General features: G+C 40.7%; 2 protein-coding genes across 2 annotated transcripts in view; one reads left to right on the forward strand and one right to left on the reverse strand.

Annotated features, from left to right (window-relative positions):
- Positions 1 to 617: 617 nt before the first annotated feature.
- On the forward strand, positions 618 to 9,482 carry bmp3 (bone morphogenetic protein 3). Its single transcript, XM_026186879.2, has 3 exons — positions 618 to 1,356; positions 2,647 to 3,569; positions 6,509 to 9,482. Exons 1-3 carry the CDS (start codon positions 1,080 to 1,082, stop codon positions 6,698 to 6,700), a joined length of 1,392 nt encoding a protein of 463 aa, XP_026042664.2. The 5' UTR covers positions 618 to 1,079; the 3' UTR covers positions 6,701 to 9,482.
- The window catches only part of prkg2 (protein kinase cGMP-dependent 2), a 37,422-nt gene continuing 24,840 nt past the window's right edge, over positions 9,482 to 22,063 (reverse strand). Inside the window, exons 9-19 of the mRNA XM_026186873.2 lie at positions 21,047 to 21,115; positions 20,666 to 20,764; positions 19,807 to 19,957; positions 19,107 to 19,243; positions 17,098 to 17,187; positions 16,872 to 17,013; positions 15,500 to 15,663; positions 15,225 to 15,347; positions 14,920 to 14,982; positions 14,324 to 14,390; positions 9,482 to 13,321 (exon numbers count right to left, since the gene is read on the reverse strand). Coding sequence (XP_026042658.1) covers positions 13,226 to 13,321; positions 14,324 to 14,390; positions 14,920 to 14,982; positions 15,225 to 15,347; positions 15,500 to 15,663; positions 16,872 to 17,013; positions 17,098 to 17,187; positions 19,107 to 19,243; positions 19,807 to 19,957; positions 20,666 to 20,764; positions 21,047 to 21,115 — 1,201 coding nt within the window. The 3' untranslated portion in view covers positions 9,482 to 13,225. The remainder of the gene's footprint in view (positions 13,322 to 14,323; positions 14,391 to 14,919; positions 14,983 to 15,224; positions 15,348 to 15,499; positions 15,664 to 16,871; positions 17,014 to 17,097; positions 17,188 to 19,106; positions 19,244 to 19,806; positions 19,958 to 20,665; positions 20,765 to 21,046; positions 21,116 to 22,063) is intronic.

The following is a 22,063-nucleotide window of genomic DNA, read 5'->3' on the forward strand; positions in this document are numbered from 1 at the left end:
ATTCAGCCTGTTGACTGCTATGAAAGACATGGCATGCTAATATTATTGCCATCAGATGTCCAAGGGCGGGGAAATGCCCTAATCATTTCCTCCCGAGTGCCCCTGAAAGAGGACCAGTGGTGGGGGGGACTGCAGGCCGACTGGGTGGGGTGTTCAAACCCCGCCTGATGGCTGTTTGGGGGGAAGGCGGGGAACAGTATGCATCCGGATCGGACTGTGATGGTACAGGATGTGTGTGCTTAACTCCATTGAACTAAACTAAGTAGGGAAGAAAGCCTTTAATGCCGACAATAAGCCGCTTCATTCAGCAGCGCGGCCCGGACGCGCAGCTCTGCGGAGTAGAAATTGCGCACGGAGGGGCTGTTCTCTGGCAGCAGTTTAGGTGTTGAAATCAGTTCAATAAACCTCTGGAATGTCGTTTAGTAAAATATTTTCACGCTCTCCGTCTCGAGTCAACCGACAAAACACGCCCCCTTCGGCTCTTGATAACGAGATAATTCGAGATAATTTGTCCCCAGGCTGAATGTGCGTAGAAGTATTTTGAACAGGAAACTCTCTCTCTCTCTCCCCCTCTCTCTCTCTGAGGGTGAGCATGTGTACGTGTGTGTGCGCAGTGTGTGTGTGTGAGAGAAAGGAGAGAGGAATACCCAGCTGGTCCCACAAGCCCTATAATACCAAGCACAACATGCTTTACCTTCAATGAAAGCTGAGACTGAGGGACGGTTGACTGCTGGACCTGAAATCAGCTTGGAGTCGGAGAGGCGCAGTTTTTCTCCTTCTGCTTTCTCACACCTCATCCTGCGCGCCGGAACCTTTTTATCATTATTATTTTTATCTTTTTACTGACTTAATTTACTGACTCAAACACATTTAGACCTGCAACTTATCAAAAGTAGAGACAACTTGGATAACGCATCTTCCTCTCTTGTTGTGACCGGTGTCAAAGGTGATGGTGTCATTTTCTTGCAGAGGACTCAGGTGATGGTATGTGTTTCTGGAGATAGGGGCCACTTTCGGAAACGTGTTAGTTTTTCCACAGCTGTTATTTTTTCGTTTGCTACGTTTCCTTTGCCTCGAACATGGCACTCTACTCTCGATTTGTGATCGTGCTGCTTTACGGATGGAGTTATTTGTGCGTTGGATTGTGCGCGATGCTGAAAACGGACAATATCCCCGAGAGACTAAAGGTGGATTTTACGCATTCGGTGGATAAAAAATACGCGACAAAAGAAGACCGGGATGCGCTTTTACAGGATACGATGACGGAGCACATGCAGATGCTTTACGCGAAGTACAACAGCGCTGGATTTCCCTTCAAGGACGGCAACACTGTTCGTAGTTTCAAAGCGCATTGGGGTACGTATCAAATGTTTTATGTATATTAAGAACACCGACTTCTACCAGCATAGAAGTCAGTGACCGGCATGCCTTTTTGATGTTATGTTTCCATTTTGCCTCAATCAGCTTGAATCACCTGCATAGTAAAAATGCAAATCGGCACATTTTTTTCCATCTATAGATGAAAAACTTAAAGTAGAAAGAACATCTATAATATTGAGTAAGTCTTATTTTATAGAGCATAATGTAAAATTCGTTAAGACCGATGCCGTTCATGTGTGCGGAGCTGAAAAAGAAATACACCTGTTGATCCAGTAATGGAAATGTGAACAACCTGTTACGCATTCCTTTTGCCAGTAAGAGTAAAAGATTCGCATCAGATGGTGGCATGCAATTTAACATAGCTTGGCCGCACAACTGTTCACACCTTCAGATTTTACTGTCAGATAGTCTTGATAAATTTTCTCTCGAGCCAGCATCTGGCAGCTGCCCAGACTGCCTGAGCTGTAGCAGCGTTTGAGTTTCCACTGCAGCGAGCGCTAATGTCCTTTCAGCTGGAGCTTTTTTCCCCCCTCTTCTTCAGGTTCATTTATAGTAACTTTAATCCAATAAACCCTCAAGTGTTTACACTTCGCTGTGTTATTATCACTCGGACCATGGGGCGACCAGTTGCCACTTAGGGTTAAACTTTGTTAGATTACACTGCCTCCTGTCGCCCGGCTGCTGTATGGTATAGCATTAAAGGGCAGGTTCACCCAAATCACAAACATATTTCACGATTGATCCTCAGAAGAATTTGGCCATGCAGGAGTTTTTGGTTTTTGCTTGAAATTTCTGCTTTTATCCCAAAGCAGTGGAGATAAGTGGGAGTTTCTGCTATGCTGTTGCAAGCAATGACATGTTTAAAATGTTAAAGAAACCTTCTAAAGTACTGGTCTGTTCTTTCTTTACAGTGACAATTTTCTTTTTGATTGAAGCAATCCTCAAAATGAAAGCCTGTTAAAGCTTGGGTGAATTGTCCTGTGTCCTGCCGATCTTTAAAAATATTTTGTAATTAATGATTTTTTTAATACGTTTTTTAAAATCCCAAAATAATTCTATTGCATTAGGGTGAACAACTGTTTCATGACCTGAGCAAAAAAAGTGCACAACATAAGCCCGATGATGAAAACGCTGGACTAAAAAGAGGAAATACAAACATATAAATTATTATTACTAGCAGTAAAGTTTAGGAAAGGCCATGGTCAGTTTTGAAATGATGTGAACCGTGTTGCACTCTGTTCATGATATTACTCATTATATGCACAGGTACTATAAACAAGAAACAGCTGCAGATTTTCAACCTCACCTCCCTCACCAAATCAGAAGACATCCTGTCAGCTACTCTTCATTATTACATTGGAGACCTTCAGAACAGCACCCAGGGCTGCTCCAGGTCCAAAAGCTGCGCTCGCCATGGTCCCAGGAGGCACAGCCACATCCACATGGTCATCTGGAGCTTTGCATCTGTGGATAACAAGATGAGGACTCTTGGACATTTTCGGATCAATGTGTCCACCCTCTACAGGGACTTCATATCTTGGCAGTGGAAGGACATAACTCGTGTGGTCAACCAGGCCAAACACCACGACGAGCTGCTTATTGGGATTGAAGTGGCTTCACAAGGTTCCCAGCCGTGGAAGAAGCTCCTGTCAGACCGCTCACCCTACATCCTGGTCTATGCCAATGACTCTGCCATTTCAGAGCCTGAAAGTGTGGTAGCTACTCTCCAGAGGCCCCACTCAGTGAGAGGTGAGGGCTCCATTTCACACGGCTTCCATAAAGTGGGACTACGAGAGCAAAACGACACCGAAGGACAGCCGCAGCCCAGACACAGGCGCTCAGTGAATGTTCTCCTACCTTTGCAAAATAATGAACTTCCTGGTCCCGAGTACCCATATGAGACGACCGGCTGGGACGAGACAACTCCCTACGAACCATTTGAAAACAAACAGGCACGCCGGCCGCGTAAAAAGACACGCAAGAATCAGCGGCATAAGATGCCCTTGCTACAGTTTGATGAGCAGACGATTAAAAAGGCGCGAAAGAAGCAGTGGAACGAGCCCAGGAACTGCGCTCGGAGATACCTGAAAGTTGACTTTGCCGACATTGGATGGAGCGAATGGATTATATCGCCCAAGTCGTTTGATGCCTATTATTGCTCAGGGTCCTGCCAGTTCCCCATGCCAAAGGTGAGATTCAAAGCCCGGTAGCGCCACACTATAGTGCTTTTAGACAGTACTAAAGGTGCCAAAGCAAAAAATTAGTGGGTTAGAGAAGGTAAAGCTCAGTAAGGTGGCAATTATAGTATTTCTACCAATTAGCTATATGAAGAGGGAAAGCTGATCTTTGGTAGACTTCGTCATTATAGATGGGTCACTTGTGAGAGCTGGTTAAAGATGGAATTTTTTCTTTTTAAAGTGATCACAGCCTAAAATGGTAGCACTAATTCAATACTCTCTAGACAATACATCTGGGAACCTGTTTTTGTTTTTTCACAACTGAAGATTATAAATAAACCAAAAACCAATGTTTTTTTTTGTTAAATTTAGTTTTTGTTCGGTTTTGATATTAATAGTGCAGATAAAAGTTTTATGAAAGCAGTTTAGGCAACTTACAGGTGATCTGCAGGAGCAGAACTCTTTATATCCTCTACATGGGCAAAGAACCAAAGGGTGGTCCGAGGCAATAAAGTATGGCCATTAAAGATGGTGAATAATCTGCTAGCTGATTAAATTGGAGAAAACAAATCAGACCAACTGCTACGTAAGTACAAAAAACAGCGATAGCACATTTATTTCTGTCTGTAATGGAAAATTGTGATAGCTTAGCAAAGCAACATAGTTCTGCAGTATATAGATATTTAAAAAATTTGTAGTTATACATTTTGTGTCAGAGTCACTGACACGTAACCATGGAAGCCGGGTGTCATTCAGTATCGGCCAATGCTAGGCTGCACTGCTAGCCAGACTGCTAATTAACTGAACTTCCTGTCTCTACAGTTCACAGATTTAAAATCTATTTTCATTATGAAAAGAATGGGATTAACAAATGTCTCTTTAACATAGCTACAATAAATATGTGGCTAATGCTTAACCTCATCCGTTATACTGTCTCAGTTTTGAATGTTTAAGTGTTGGTCACCTGGGCTATTTTTCTCTCATTTAAACAACTGGCAATTTTCTAATATTTAAGAGCCACTAGAAACCACTCTCACTGCAATCTTATCATATTTTAAATACTGCAGAAATACGCGTGGTATTTTGCCCTAGATTCATGTGCTGTGTGAGGTTAACGTTAGCAATGCTAGCACCAGCAGCCCATCTTTACAACTTTATCATTTGCAAGTCTCAGAGTGAATTTACTAATGGTTCTGAAAGGATGATGTCTATTTAGTTGCTATAATGAAAAGCAAATAATTTGTCTATCCAAGCAGAATTTGTGGAAGGAAAGAACATTTAACCATCTCCGTACTTGCAGAAATCCTTATGGCCTCCGCTCTGGCTGCCTGACAATAGTGAAGCCCATTAGGTGGTCGTCCCCATACTTTTAAGCTAAAGTTAAATCCAGTAGCTTCTGTTTTTCCAGAGTAACTTTTTTGAAAACCATTTCTTTACATGGTGATTATTAATGATTCCTTATGACGCAGTCCTAAATGACAGTCATGTCTGCATAAGCAAATGATAAGAATAGTTGAAAGTTAGAGCCATCAGTTTCTATACCAGCAGTGTACATTATTGGCTTGGCTTGGCGACCCCTGTAAGAATTGTTTGGCTCTGTAACTAAAGACTGCAGACATTAGTCTTTAACTTTTTTTTTTTTTTTTTTTTTGCAGTATGGTATACATTATGTAAATAGGACGGGCTACATTCAGATAGCAGTCTCTTTACTGCTTTGCATTAATTTAACATGGGGAAAATCAACCTCAGGGGTCCCTGCTATCTTTCTGTTTTATATAACAGGCAACAGTGGCAAGCCTTATGTCATTGGCTTTGATCTTCAACAGCAGGGTTAAAGTAGTTACAGTAGTTGTGCAGATAGTTCTTCATGCTTTTATCTTCAGATTGTATCTTTGTCTTTAAAGATGCACATCAGATGTAAATCTAGATTTAGCCCAAGCAGTCCTACTATATTAAACCTGCAGTAATAGTGAAGCTACAGATGTCATCTAACATGCTTAGTAAGAAAACCGGCGTCCTCATAAACAGCTGGTTGACCTCCTCATCAAAATTCAATAAAAATGTTATTACCTAAAACAAACCAACAAGTATCTTGAATGAAGTATCTACAGAGGATAACGTTAAGCCTTTACACAGAAGATGGAAATAAGTGAGAGACACAAAAAACATCTGCCTGATGTTAAACATCAACTTCCCTTTTAGCTCGTGGCACCGGTGATAAGATAACCACGCAGGTATTTTAAACATGGCCGGAATGCACGAGCTACATCCACTTAATTCATTAAGTCGGAGTCACAGGTCTTTGTAGTCGGAGGTAATTAGTCCCAGAAGTAGAGCCTAGGGCTTTTAAGGCAGCCGCCTCCCTCTCCTGCAGCTTTTCTGCTCAGCCTGTGCAGAAAACGTTGTCTCGTTTGTCAGGTTGAAGTTTTAGAAGCTTCTAAATAGCCATGATTAAAAGGGTGCACTTTTTTTTCCTGTGGAGTGGTGTGGGAAGACTTCTATCGCTTACTAGTTCCTGTTGAGAATGAAGCAGCTGTGCAGGTGAACTGCTGGGCGTGTAGAACTTAAATTCAGACTCACAGACCCTTCGGCCAATGCTGCATGCTAGTTGCACTGAATAATATTGCTATGCCCTTGACAAATAAGATTATATATGATCTTAAATGGCAAATAGGAAAACTACATGTGCAGAACTTCAGCAACAAGTAAAGTTTGATATTGTTGAATTGGTTATACATTTGGGGACGTTTTGAATGTCTTTTTTCTGCTTTCAAATATGTTCGGTAGAAGGAAAAATAAATGTACGTGTGAATATTTGCTATCACTCTGGGTTTCTGTGACTCTGGAAAACAAGGCCCAGCTTGTTAGAAACATGTCCTGTTGGCTCATCAAAAGTTCATAACTGTTTAACTTTTACTTTAAAATGACATTTATTTGCTCTTTTTTTTAAGGCTCTGAAGCCATCTAACCACGCCACCATCCAGAGCATAGTGCGGGCGGTGGGCGTCATCCCAGGTATCCCCGAGCCGTGCTGTGTCCCCGAGAAAATGTCTTCCCTCAGCATCCTTTTCTTTGACGAGGACAAGAATGTGGTGCTGAAAGTCTACCCCAACATGACAGTAGATTCCTGCGCCTGTAGATAGTTTCTTTTTCCTCCCAGGCCTCATCGCACACACCTCGTGTCATAAAGAGAAGTAAAAAACAAACAAACAAAAAAACCCACATACAGCCATAAAGACGGTCTCTTCTCCTGTTCCTGCAGTCATACACTCACTCAGATACAAATATCAAGTGAATACAACTTCCCTTTTGCACTGGAGGAGAGCACCGCCTGTTGTTCCAGGTGACGATGTGACTGTCAGTGGGAAGAAATGGATCACGTGAGTTATCCTAGTAAAAGTTGTATTTTAAACGTATTTATCATCGCTGCTCAGTTATCAGTTGGGCGACGGCAGGGTGGATGCGATCATAAACCCACTATCAAGGCATACAAACACCAGCTGAGGCATAAAAGAGACAAAAACTGAAGGAAAATATTCACTTTTCAGGAAAAACCAAAAAGATCTTCATTTCAGCTGGTGCCCGTGGAAGGGCGAGGTGGTTGTACTCATCTTTCTCTCCTTCACAGCTTGAAGTTGTCACCTCCAGGTCACCTCTGCTCGCATTTGCATGGTTTTTGTTACTATGTGTAAGTATTTATGTCTGTACTATCACTGTGTTATTCACCATACGAGAATTTATTGTATCATTTTTTGGCTTGGCTGCTATAAAGGGTTATATTAGATTCCAAAGCCAGAATTGTGACGTAGACTTTTAGGTTGCTTTACATATTTATGTTTAACTCTGTTGTTGTACAGAACCAACATTTTTTTTAGAGTTTATTATAGGTGGAAGAGTAAGCTACATTCATATGGTCTCCTCATTAACAGGGACATTCTGAGGCATGTTTTGCTTCTCCAAGAAAATGAAAAAGCTTCATGAGTAAACCTCGTAGGTGAGGCCAGATTAACTTGTTAGCATGAGGCCAGAACTGCAAAAATTAATGCTCAGTGAGAGGCAGCTGAAGGAGAAATATGTTTTTGACATACTCTTCTGTTAGAAACTGATGGAAAGTGTTGCGTGAGGTCTCGGAGGTGGAGGTGGATAAAATTTCTGAAAAAGTAATTTGGCTGCCTTTAAAACCCAGCAGAAGATGGATTTTTGCAGGGGTGCAACTTCTGCTGGGACGTTTTTCTTCTCTGCGAAGCTCCGCTTCAAACTCAGTTACGTTCTGATCCGTTTCATGAAAACACCAGTATTACTGAGGACCAGAAACATGTCGGGCTGCACTGTAGGCATTTGGGGGGAAGAGCTTTAGGACGGGCTGACAGCTTTAAGCCATTCATTCGTACAAATTGGTAGATGGCTTAAAATAAATGAACACTCCAACTATCAGGTCAAAATGAACTTTTTTCAGTGTTAAATTGAGCACAATTTGCAGTAAACTGCCTGCTACCAAACTTAGCAAATTAAGTTTTTATGATTCATTTAAATACTCTCCTCCCAAAATTTTATTCTCACAGGAAAAAATACATATGCAAGTTTTTCTTTTTTACCTGTTTCCCCCCCAAAAAAACTTCTTGAAGGTATAGGATATTGAAAGGTACCGCTACTCTGACTTTTACTTGGATTTCAGTTTCACCTTTGTGCTGTTTTTCAGCTTCAGGAAAAACAAAAGTGGTACTTGGTGCAAGCTACTAGCATCAGCTGGGTACAGTGGTGGTAGTAGAAAAAATGAGATGAAGCAAAAACAAGCTGTGCATTATTATGTCCTTTCTGTTATTCACGTTTTGAGCAATATGACCGTCATTATTATTACTGTGTATTATTCTACAGAGTGGGTTTTACATAAATCATTAGAGGGTGTGTTATTCGAGTCAGATCAGCTACAAACAACAGGCACACCTGGAGGAGCAGTTAACATGTCGTAACCTTGCCTTGAGTTGTGCGTTATTGTCACAGTTCATAAAACCAAATATTTATTCAGAGCAAGTAGACGTAATTATAGCAGCGTTTTTTTTTTCTATACACTTGTACATTGCCTTTGTATATAGCTCACTCTACTACAATGATGCGTCTTTGAGATAGAAGTGCCTTTTTGAATGGGTGGATTTCTGCTTCACAAAAAGTTCGAGTTGATTCATCGTGAAGCTCAAGTCAAAGCAAGCAGCTGAGTATTTTTCTTATGGTACAAAATAGGCTCCAGAGTGAACATAGCGCGTATTCTTTTGTGGAATTTATTCTCAAATGTATTTCAAACCATTTTGATAATCCAGAGACATTTATTTTGTGTCAATACCCGAGGGCAGATTGTGTAACTTTCTATATTTTGTACTGACACGTTTTACAGTTTGTGCTTCCTCGTTTTGTGCCGACACGATTTTTAGAAATGCATGTTATAGAATGAAGTGGCTTCCTCCGTTGGTGCCAGTACAACTTTGCAGATGTGACGACTGCTGACGCGTCACTTTTTGGATCCTTGCTTTTTCTGCATTTGTGACTCAACTTTCCGAGTATGAATCGGCGCAGTCATCTACAGCGCAGCGCATCGACCTTTACTTCACTGTTTCATCTTCTCGTGTAAATGTTGTGCTGTAGGTTAAACAAAGAAATGCCTGTACAATAAGCTTCATAAAATATATTTGTATATGGAAAAGGCCTTTAACATGCATCTATTTATTTTCTCTATGTTGCATATCTTGTAAAGGTGTGGTCTGGGAAAGGGGGGGCCGAAGCTCAGAAATGTCGATGGTCTTTATATCTGCGATGGACATTTGTCACTACTGACTAAAAGTGTGGTGAACTGTTTAAAGGTCTCCCTCCTCTGAGCTCGGACCCTCCTTCCAAAGCATTCAAAGAAATGAATAAAAGTATGCAAGAACAAAATCTATCAAGACTTTTATTGTATTTAATTTTTGTCAACCTTTGGTTATGAAATGCTGTATCCCATTTTAAAACAAAGAAAAATACTTAAAGTTCATGTATTTTCTCCCTCTGTACCTCCTGAAAATAACACAAAATCTGTTTCTGAGGTACAAGTACCAAAATTCAAAGGTATATCTGTATGTACAGGGATGTTTGTGTGCTCCCTTTTTATTAGATTATGTACTTTTTGTTCATATACAGTGTATATATATTTTTTCAGGATCGCGTCAGACAAAGGCAGGTATAGATACAGTGTAGCACATTATGTGTGCTGATTAGCAATCCAGTTAAGTTCAATCACTTTGTCTTCAACCACTTTAAAGTGTTAAAGTCAGCTATTTAGCTGCCTCCCCACATATCTGTTATTACACTATAACATTTGATTAAGAACTTTCGAACATATTCATAAAATTCAAAAGCTTTGCCTGATTTATATTTGGCCAATCGCATAAGGTCATCTTCTCAGTCATCTTCCAGCGTGGCTGCTATTTTTAGATCCCTCCCCGGATGTCCAGTTCTGACAAATTTCACTGTCCGTGCTGCGATTTCTCACCAACCTCAGACTTCTGCTTCCAGCTGACCCAGATTTTGTATCTCGCACTGTCACGGCTGATGAGAGCTGGGTCTGCAGGTACAGCTTAGCAGGTTTTTAGCTGTCCAGTTTGAGTGCAAAGTACACTCGACAGATTTGCTTTTCTAAAAGGTTGAAGCACACCCACTGAAGGGTTGAGGAATCACCATTTTGACGCAGTGGAATAAATCCAGCACATACCAGAGGTACAATTAGATAATGGGACTTCCTCTGAGAGAATTGCAGCCACGCTGAAAATGGTCCAAAGTTGCACAACAAGGTGAGAATGGATCAAACTTTTATTGATCCGTTCTCATAACTTTATGATCACACCCCGTGGCCTCTGCTTTTACCATCAGATCTGCCTCTGCAGTAATGACAGTAGAATTTGTGAATTCAACGTCTAAATCCACCTCCGGTTTTCCATTGCAGCAACAAGTGGGCCACTGTAGGACGGCCCACATCTCTGAGTGTGATCCAACCACAGGTAAGACCTCTTTAGGGCTGTTGAAAGGAAAAGGAAATATCTGCTGTGGACTAGAACCTCCAGATCAGCCCAAAGGAAATTGGAGTTAATGCCACTTTACTAATAAAATGAAAAAGTTCAAATGTTAAACCGATCTGTTTGAAGGGATTGTGTAAATGCAGTTAAAAAACTCTGTCCTGAAACAGCACTGCTCCTCCAAACTCACACATACATTCACCAATCAGAGGACACATTTACAATATACATGATATTTACAAATTCACTCACCCGTTTTTTTTTTAAGGTTTATATAAAGGAGCAAGTAGGTTAGATTGTATAAACTGTGTATTTCGGATGCTTGTGCTTTATATTATTGAGTATATACACAGAGACGTGGTACCTCAAATGTTTAAAATGGAAAACACACCAATTTAAACCCCAGGTTCCTCAGAATCACCTCACAGTAAACCCTAAACATATTCTGCTCACTTCGGCCTCTGCTGTTCCTCCTCACATCATCAACGGCTCAAACGTGTCTCCGGCTCAGGAAGCCCACCGCGAGACGCTCACACTTTATGATTCAAGTGGAGAGAAGGTGTTCCTGTCTTTGTTTGTCATCTGTGACAAAAGTGAAGAGGCTGTGAGGATAACACAGTTGGCACAAGGAGCTACAGATGCTTCATGGATGTTTCTGTTGGGGTTCATATCCAGCGTGTGTTGGTTTTCAATGCAGTGTCATCTCCTCAAATACCCTTTAGCTGTTAGAAATAAAGGCCGCATCGATGTTTCTGAAGTAAAAGAGCAATTGGGGAATTGAAAATAGTATGACGTATGGCAAAGAATGCTGAGCTGAATAAACTCTTGGTCCCTCCAAAGCAATCGGTTATGAAGCTCGATGACACCATCCGAGTGTTTCTGGACCATCCATAAAATGTACTGTGCCTGAGGGCAAACTTAAAAAAGCTTGAGCTGTACCCAATAACTTCAGGAAATCAAAAACTACAAACACGGCAGTGAATCATTTCTGTAATTTCTGCATGTCTGTAGTTACTCTAATGTGATGTTAGCACAATAAATTTTGTTTTTACTGTTTTTTGTGGGTATTACCAACTGGAAAGCTACCCTGAAATGCCCACATTGCCACTGGGAGATGTTTTTAAGAAAACAGTGCACGTTCAGGATTGGTTAAAGTGCACGTTCTCTTTCACCAGCTCTAAAATAACTCACAGGGTTACTGTGCTTTACAGAGGGGCTCAAACTTCCACAAGGGGACAGTTACATGGAGGAGTTTATTCCCAGTCACAGTGCTGGCTGTTATCACTTCCCATGTGTTTATATCGCCCTATTGCATGGGATCAACTCTCCTGTAGTTTTGGTTAGTTTCCTGCCCCTCCCTGAGGCTGGTTCTGCTTCTCTACCTCATGTGATCTTTGAGGTTCTCTCCGTAATACTGTAGGGTCTTTAGCTTATAATGTAATGAGTCTTGAGATGACAACTGTTGTGAACTGGGCCTATATAAATAAAAATAAACATTTTAATTGAATATGGGGTGGAGGTGTTTATCCAGCACACCACCCTGGTGCAGCACATATCAGCAGCAGATTATAGAGAAGCTCATTAATGTTTATAATAGCGTTATTATGGACTCCTAGTGTATCCCAATACCCGGTTCCAGGCTGACGGCTTCATAACGAGCTGTTTAACTCTGCAGTGAGCCGATGAAGCAGTTTGTGTGGCATTTTTGTTACCGAGTGTCTGCGGCTGCACGAGGTGTTGAACTGATAATATGGCTTGTGACTCCCAGTTGCTGATGAGTGTACGTCATATAGAAGGTATAGAAAGAATTTTATCCTACTGTGATGCTAACCTTACTTATTCTAACTATGAGAACCTGTTATATTCCACAGTAATACCACAAATTGAGCTAGTTGATTCTGTGCAGCCACAGTAGCCCTGAGTGTCCTCTTAGCCCACTAACATTAGCCAGCTAAGGAGTGTTAACTTACCTGACTTAATGTGATTCAACACAAATATTAGAAATCTTTCTTTTTTGTTGCATAACGGGGCTACATCTGAAGTTTTGTCTGGGTTAACGATTAATACATTAATCCTGTATGTCAAGCTAGGCAGCTTCATGCTAATTAATGTGACACTGAGCACCATTAACCAGAACCTTCTGTTTTGTTGGCATTAATAAAATCCTTTCTGGTAATGTTCTTAATCTGCTTCTGGCAAATGTCTTGGTGGTGGCCCGACTGCTCTGAGGTAAAAGCTTTTGCATTTCACATCCAGTTTTGTTCGAATGTTGAACGCTGACACGGCTGTTGGAGCAGCTTAAAACTGTTCTGAATCGCTTCGATTTTTCTCGACATCTTTGTCAAAAATAGTGTGAAACAGAGAGTAAAAGAAAAGTCAAGCAGTAAACCTTTACACCTTTGAAGGCTTCCATTCAAATGTGCACATGTTGTATGAAGATGCAGGAGCAATACGGGTTTACCTTTTGGTAATATCCCATTTTCAATTATCTGTCAATCTGTGACAATCATAAAGCTGCTAAACCATGGCTGAGGTGATGTAAAGTCACCTGTAAGTCCACTTTTGCTGTTAGATTTTAGTTGTTAATGTGTGCAGTGGAAGGAAAATGTTGGAAAGATGGAGGAGAAGCCCTCAGAAGTCCATGTCCCAACCAGACAGCTCATCAGGAGGACTGTCATCATCTGGAGGGTAGCTGTCGAAGTAACTGTGATCTGTTGGTCCTGTAAGCTATGGAGCAAAGGAAGGAAGAGGAGAGAGAGATGGTTAGCAAAGCATTGAGTTGGTCTGAAATCAAATAGTAACAACTGATGGGGCAACAAAATTCAACATGGCATTTTTAAGGTTAATACAAATTCCCTTTGGGGTTGTGTCAGGAAGGGCAGCTGGAATAAAACTTAAATCAAATGTGGAGCTACTTGCTGTGGTGACCCCTCGTGATAAATCACTACACATGAGCGGGAGACACTGGTTTCCTTTTCCAATGTGGAACAGTATAAAGTGTGCAGGAGGCAGAAAGCATGATGGCCATGTCTTGCTGAGAATTCACCTGACAGTTACCTCCTTTATCCTTATTAAGCCCATTTTTCCACAACAGGAGCTATAAGACATTGGGTGTGCGTTCATAACACACACGTAAGGGTAAGAAGGAAGAAATGCCTGCTGTGGGACAGGTATTTCTGTGCTGGAAGAAAGCTCCTCGGGCTCTACACTGACTGGCTAAAGTCAGATAAGCAACTACAGTAAGATTTTTGGGGAAATCAAGCAATCAGCACTTGCTAGATTAAGAAAAGCAGAACAAATGGAAACTGGATGAAAAATAAATCTGAACTCCATCAAAGTTCCTGAGAGATTTTACAGAGACAGGAGGAGGCTGGAAGAAAGAGCTAGAAGTGAACTAAAGATTGGCAGCGGTGCTGGTGTAAATGAAGTGGTGAATCTGACAAATTGCTCTGGGAGCTGCCTCATCCTGTCTGCTGTAGCTGCTTTTATCTTTTGTCCCGGCCTTCACACTGAAGTGCAGCTCAGACAACAAAAGGAGAGACGGAGACAGCCGAAGTGACGTCGGGACGCTTGACTTTTAAAAAGTCCCGCGATCATTGTTTCAGCCGGCTAATATGCCTACAGGTCTCCTGCACACTTTAAACAGCAAACAGATATTTTGTTCTGAAAGTTTAATCACGCTTCAGTCATGACGTGGAACTACAAGTTACAAGTTTGATCACAGCTTACTTCTCTTTTCAGTGGCGATGGTAACGTCCTTGCCTTCAGCCCCTCCCAGTTGAAGCCATTAAACCACCTTCAGATACATTAGAGAAAACACACATCTGTAAGTGTATTTATCTTCTCACATTTACATATATGAGTTTGACTCTGTCAGAACAAACGCAAAGTAGGAAACGTCCCAATTTAAAGTTTGAACAGTGATTCGAGTGGTTGTTAAATGTCACTTGTTCTGGATCAAGAACTCTTTCTGTACATTTTACTTGGACTTTGACTTCTATTCCTGGCTCAGTATGGAAAATGAGAACTCGGTCAGCATCACGTTTAAGAACAACATATCAATCCCTGCATTATGAGTATATATTGTTTCCTGTAATGCGGTAGCCTCATGCTGTCTTTGTAAAGGAAAAAGGCAAGTGGCAAGTTCAATCATTTGATAAGCCTTGACGATGTTTGCATCCGACTGCTCTTGCACACTGTTCAGTGATTATCTAATTGTAAAGGCTATGAACCACGAGCCTTCATCCATAATGTTCAATCAGTGCTAATTTGTGGAACTAATCTTCCCGCTGAGATCCACAACAAATGAGTCAGTTCCTACTTACCTGTGCTTCTTAATATCAGTTATTCCATTTTTGAGATTACCCAGTCGCTCTGAGGGGTTCCGCCTATAAAACAGATCAAAGTCAGGAAATTAACTCTTCACCAAATTACTGTGCTAGTTCCAAGATGGTTGGGTTATGTTTTCCTGCTCTGTTGTTCAGAGCTTGAAGAAAACTGTTTAATGTACCTGGGTGTCAGGTATACTGAGCACATCAGCCATCATCAGACTCTATCCTGAAAATCTGAATCGAGAATTTTGTGTCTACTTAAGCTTCAGGTATGTCGGCCTGCGCATGTGAGTGTGTACCTGCATAGCTTGCGTATGAGGTCCTCCGGTCTCTTTGTTATCTTCTTCGGGAAGTCCATCTTCTCAATGCCTCTCAAGATGAAAGTGTACGTCATCATCTGGTCAATTCCTGAGAACGGAGGACTGTGGAGTGAAGAAAAAATCGGCAGATATTCAGCAAGCTTTTAGCAGTACTTTGTGTAAAAATGACTGCAGGTCAGTGGACAGAGTGAAGTGGATGAGTGAAAGGATGATCTTGCTGCAGATTGGAATCACAGAAGAACGCGTGCTCTAACCTGCCGGTAAGAAGCTCAAACACCAGGATGCCCAAAGACCAAAAATCCACACTGAAGTTGTGGCCTTTGTTGAGGATGATCTCTGGTGCCACATACTCTGGAGTGCCACAGAAGGTCCAAGTCTTCTGGCCACATCTGATCTTCTTGGCAAAGCCAAAGTCGACCTGGAAAAGGAGAGTTTAGTCTTTAAAGAGATGTTTACTGTCAGCCTGTCAGCATACAAGTATACAGTAATGTTGAAACTTTTAAAAGTCCTCTGGGGAGCCTTTAAGGCTTTTCCACAAAAATACCTGCCTACATTAAAAGCCTTACTCTTTAAGAAACCACTGTGCTGCTTATGTCTGCTTAGATGCCATAAAACATCCTGACGTCTAAGCAGTTTTATCAGACACATGAAAAAGAAACCAATCAACAAAAAATGTGTTATGTGACATGAATTTCTCCCTAATTCATTGTTTTCTTATCCATCCTACTTACTGTATCCATAACTAGCTTGTCATAGCATTTGTTCACTGCCCTGCTGGGTCAGCAGACGTGATGTTCATGTGTAATGAAGCTATAATGTTGTGACGCTGTCAAAGTTTGATTTGCTTTCAGTAAATGTGCCAGTAACCACTAAAACTGTAGTTACAGTGCTCCCCCTTTCTTTTAGTAGCCCTTTTAATTGCTTACTACCAAACTATTTAAACTATACTTCATACTGCATGCACTGGTGCACGTTATTAAGACAGTGGCCAGAAGTCGAACCCAGGACCTTCTTGCTAACCCTTGTGCTACCATGCTCCCATTCTTATATTAGTGAATAATTCACCATATGTCACTAATACATGACATACTCGGCAGAACACTAAACTTGTGACTCAAGCCACAAACCCTAAAAGCACCTGTGAGTCACAGATCAGGGCACGGTAGAGCTCACAGCACCCGCAGAGCAGAGGAATTAGCTGCATCAATTTGCACAGCATTTAAATGGATGACGCAGAACGTGGGTGGAGAAAAAAACAAAGCAAAACGCTCACAGACCTGCCAAATGTCAGGCGCACACACAGGTGTGACCAAAGGAAATGTTTAGTTGTGCCTGACAGACTTTTTTGGTCGCAATTAACTCATTCACTGCAATTGACGTCTATAGCCGTCAATTGCAGTGAATGAGTCAATGGGTTTAACTCATTCACTGCCAATGGCTGGCAGTGAATGAGTTAAGACCAAAACGGTTGCATCCTGGAGTCTGGAAACACACATTTTGATTAAGCCTGATGACTCCAAACTATAAGAAATGCACTGGTCATCAAAGCGGGAGGAACATGCTGACAAGTGTTGTTCTTTCATGGTTCTGAGACAAAATGCGTTTACTTTCTGGAACTAATCTCACCAGTTTGATGTATCCTTCAGAATCCAGAATGAGGTTCTCAGGCTTCAGGTCTCTGTAGAGGACACCTTTCCGGTGGAGGTACTCGAAAGCCTCCGTGACACAGCCCATGCAGAATTTAGCAGCAGATTCATCAAAGCTGCCCCTGAAGACCAAAACCCAAACATCCTATTAAAACCTTTTGCAGCTTTTGTGACAGTGGCTCCAGACAATGGTTGGCATCTCCTACCTGTCCCTGAGCAGACTCCAGACCTCTCCACCCAGACAGGCCTCCAGCAGCATGTACACATATTTGTTATCCTTGAATGTGCGATACAGTCTGGAGAAAATGAAACACAAACAAGTTTAGCTTTAAATACAACAAATGCCATTTTATCATCATTTGAGATCAGCATTAGTCTTTTTATTCCTTTGATTTATTTATGTGGTTGACGCAGTTTCATAAAGAACCCGACAATATTTGAGACTGAAGACAACCAGACGTGCAGCTGGTGAAAGAACCATCAGGGGCAGACAACTGCTAAGACTCTCAGGTCTAAAAGATTTGCACATATTTAACCAAATCACTTTCTGAGTTATAATTCGATACCATCTGGAAAATCTAGTATTTATTCTATTTTGACTCCACTGATATTTTGGTTTTTAAACATGTCATATTTGCTCAATCAGCCATGAAAGTTGAATGAAAATGGCAACAATTTTATATTAAAGTATTCTTTATGCTATATTTACAACAGTATTGTTAAATTCAACTATCACATTCAAAATAATCAGTAGTTGTCATTTACAATGTGAATTTTCTTTTGTTTGTTTTAGTGTGTGGTCAACAGTGCTCTTCTCCAAGAAAGTAACAAAAAAAAGTAATCCCTTTACTGATTACTTATTTTCAAAAGTAATTAGTTACTTTATTACTTAGTTACTTTTTGAAAACATGATACACAACCCGGATAAGTAATGAAGCAATAGACCTTTCAGCCAAATTCTGTTTTTCTGCATAATCCATCATGTAAAATTGAATCAAATGAAAAAGTCTCTTTTGAAAACTTGTTTTATTAGTTTTAACTTTATGCAAAAATAAGTTTTCTTCCCACACAGAGTGAACAGCGGACGCTAATGTTTTTGTCACTTTTTACGGAATCAAAGTAATGTCAGTACTTCCAAGCTTTAAACTCTGCATGGTCGCACGCGCTTAACGTCATTGTCACGAGACACTCTCACAAACAAAATCACGATTTAGTAACGCAGTAATGCAGCGTGCTTACGGGAAAGTAACGGTAATCTAATTTTTTTTGCAATACTAATCCCTTACTTTACTCATTACTTGAAAAAAGTATTAAAGTATTACAGTAACGCATCTCTGGTACTCAAATGTTGGACTTTGCAGGAGTGCTGGACTTTTCTTGATACTGCCTTGATTTCAACGTGGGGAAAATCAGGTGGGTCAACGGCTCGTTTTTCAAAAAATTATATCTTGAAAACTGTTTGATAAATGATGCTAAAACTGCACAAAAATCATTGTATATGTTTAGATTGTAACATAAAATTGACGGTCTAGCAGAGGGCTGCTAGATTACCCATGAAAAGCAACAAAAATACAAAATATATGATAAACAGGAAGCAGGGCACCTAAATTATTAAATTTCACCCGAGCTGTAATTATCACATAAATGAATTAATTCTAGCTTAATATATGAAGTAATGTTTTCAGATTTTAGTGTAAATAGGAGCCTAGATCGACATCCGTGATTCAACATTAAGCTTAAAGGCTCTTAAAACTGCAGCGTGGGTGTCAACCATTCCACCACAATGCCACCGTACGTAGCCTTAAGTCTTACATCACCCGACGTCGGTCTTGAAAACAGATTAGGAATAAAATAGGTACACAGAGTGTATGAAGAGGAGGTTAGCTGGATGAGCGTTACAGAAGGTGAAGAATGGCTTTAATATCAGAGTCTGTTCCACTGCATACGGTGAAATCGGATCATCGTAATCTCACAAAAGACAAAGAAAAGCTCCTGTTGCAATATTTCATAAGAAATAACCACATTTTCTTAGCAGACATCTCAATATCCCCTGCTATTCTACCCCACTGAGAAGATGTAATCTGCTCAGGTCCCCGACGGTGATCTCATAAAAAACTAATAAGCGCAGCATTGTGTTCCCAGACTAATGGAGCAGAGATTCATCATGTAGGATAAAAAATGGAAATGAGTTCCAAGGCTGGGCAAGAGGACGCACTTGACTATGAAAGGCGAGCGAGCCTCCGCGAGGATCCTCCTCTCTGAGTGGATGTGTTCTTCCTGCCTGTTGTCCACCACGTGCTTCTTTTTGATGATCTTGAGTGCAAAGGTGACATCCTCAGTCTTCACCTTCACCTGCAGATGGACATGACAGGGTGGGTGTGACTCAGCACAGACCTCAAACAGCAGGCATGGTTCCCATGTAAACATTAAGTTTACTCCTACCCATGAAAACACCGTCCTAATGAACTTTCAGTAGAGTAAATTGATGCACTATCAAAATAATAATTTCTATATGAAGAAGGTCAGATTAGATTTTGCCAGAAAACATCTAAAAGAACCTGCACAATTCTGAAAAAAAGATTCTTTGCAAAGATGAAACCAAGATTAACATGATGGGAAGAGAAAAGGATGGAGAAGAGCATCAACCATCGAACATGGTGGAGGTTACTAGTGTTTATTGATGGTGTTACTGCTGATACAACCAGCAGGATGAAGAGTGTGCAGGACTACACTCTCTGCAAAGATTCAACCAAATGCTGCAAAACCGGTTGCGCAGCGCTCATGGATAATAACCCCAAAAAGAAATAGGATATTCTTCAGTAGGCATTCTCAATCCAACAGATTGCATTTTTTCAGTTACTGCAGACAAACTGAATGCTGGAAGATTCTCAAACTCACCAAAGGTCAGCTCTTACCAGTTCTACTCGTCCAAACCCGCCGACCCCAAGGGTAGCAATGACCTCCAGGTGATCAAAGGGCCTGGATGAAGAGAATTCGGAAACCAGTTCCTTCAGCTGGATGACGTCAGGAGACAGAGGCTGACTTTGGTGGCGTGACACAGACCTCCTGGATGGAAGACACAGACAAAAACAGAGTGTCTACCTTAACCTAAACATTTAGCAAGAGAAGCAGTAGATCATAACTACTGTACATCTGTGAGTGGAGTTTTCACATCTGTATCTTTCAAATCATAATTTATTACAATTTAAGTGAATATCTGAACATTTCATCTGCTGACAAGTGAGCCAACGAAAACTTTAACAGAGAAAAAACAGCTAACAGACGAGTGCCTCAGATGGCGAACACCAGCTTATGTTTTCATCAGAATTTTGAGCGAGTCTTCTCCTCGCTGTATTATCCGTAAAGTGTGTTTGAAAAGGGATGAATGTGTAAAGCTCACAGAGTCGTTGATAGAAGTGGAAAAGTTCGATGTGGATGCAGTAAGAACAGAAGGTTTTCAGTACTCGTTAAATACCCCGGATAAGAAGGATGGTGTGTCACGTTTCTACTTTAACTTGGTAAAAACAGCTAAACTGAAACAAGAGGTAAAAAATCTAAGCATGAAAAAAACTATAACGTGAATCTCCTTTGCAACACAAAAACTTAACAACCTGCAGACATTGTATCAACCCAGAAGCTGAGAATAATTAAACATTGCAGTGATGTGCAGTTTGTTTTGCAATAAGTAGTCATTTCTCTGTAATGCAACCCATTTCTTTTTCCATGCTCAGAACATTTTTGTTCACTGTCGTGAACATCGGGTGCTGCACCTACTTGGCATGTCTCTTCTTGTCGTCGCGATCGAGTGTTGCCACGTACCCTTGGAGGTACTTCTGCAGCTCATTGAAGGTGCCCACCGTCTGATCAAATGTCCTAGAAAAAAGACATCGGCACATTAGCAAACGAACCACTGGAATGTTGGCTGATTCCAAATCTGAACTCAGATCACTGATAGCGATCGAACACGGTGAGATAACGAATGAATTTTTGTGGGAAAACGTCTGGAAAAAGAAAATGTTGACACCGGCTGAAATGTATCAGAGTACAGCTTTGTTCTTCATCATAGACTGGCGTCTTTGTTCAGAGTCATTATCGGGTGAACAAAAGCATGTCTTTTACAACCTTTTAGGCATTATTTTAAATCTCAATACTCACTCTCTGTCGATGACGAGGCACTCCACCCCGTTCTCATCAGCAATGATATTGGCAGACCTGACGTCGTCACTGAAAGAGATGTGAATCACATGCACACAAAAACTAAGACAACTGTACATTTTACAACTGTTTTCATTGTGAATTTGGCATTATGAAGCTATTTCTACCTCTGCCCACATTATGCTTTTGTGTGTTTTTTCTGTGAATACAAAACTTGAAACATTTTTAAATCATTCTGATAAACAATTCACTAAAGTTTAGTGAATAAAAAGTTATTCATGGTTACAGATTTATCGGTGGAAAGTTGACAAAGAGCCTTTAAAGTATAAAGATTTAAAATATCATGTCAGACTTTTAAGGTCAGTAGATTGATCTGAGGGTGCTATAAAGCCACTTAAAACTATGTTTCTTACTGCCATTGTTTGTATTGACAACATATCGGGAATGATGTCTGGGATCTGAAATATCACATTACTTTGGACCTCTGACCTCATCTACAAGGTCAAATAAGATCAAACTTTCATATAATACTTTTTAAAATGGTTTTCAAAACATGTTTTTAATTTCTACTATCTTTGTTTATTGCTGCAACATTTAGGAAATGATACTGGCATAAGGAGATTCTAAACATCACATAGTTTGCATCCAAATATCATGTCACATTTCTTTTTCTTTCTTTTTTATGTGTTATGGCTTTAAAGACAAAAGAATGAGCTGCCTAATTAGTTCTTACATATAAAAGAAAACAAAAACAAAACCCTTCCCTTAAAAACACAGAGAGAGTGAGCTGGTCCTTGTTTGTTTATGATGCATCGAAGAGGGCTCCACATGATTTCCAAAGCTGTGGTTGGTTCATTTTTCAGATTTTGTCTGTATTCACTAATTAATTGTTTTGCACTATGTTATCCTAGCATTGGTCTCGGTATTGAAGCAGGTGCTGCGTTGTGTTACCTCCCAATCCTTACCTTTAATATTCATCTATATAGCACCAGTCCACAACAATCCCCTGACGCTGTT

The sequence above is a fragment of the Astatotilapia calliptera genome, chromosome 12, assembly GCF_964374335.1.
Source record: "Astatotilapia calliptera chromosome 12, fAstCal68.1, whole genome shotgun sequence".
NCBI lineage: Eukaryota > Metazoa > Chordata > Actinopteri > Cichliformes > Cichlidae > Astatotilapia > Astatotilapia calliptera.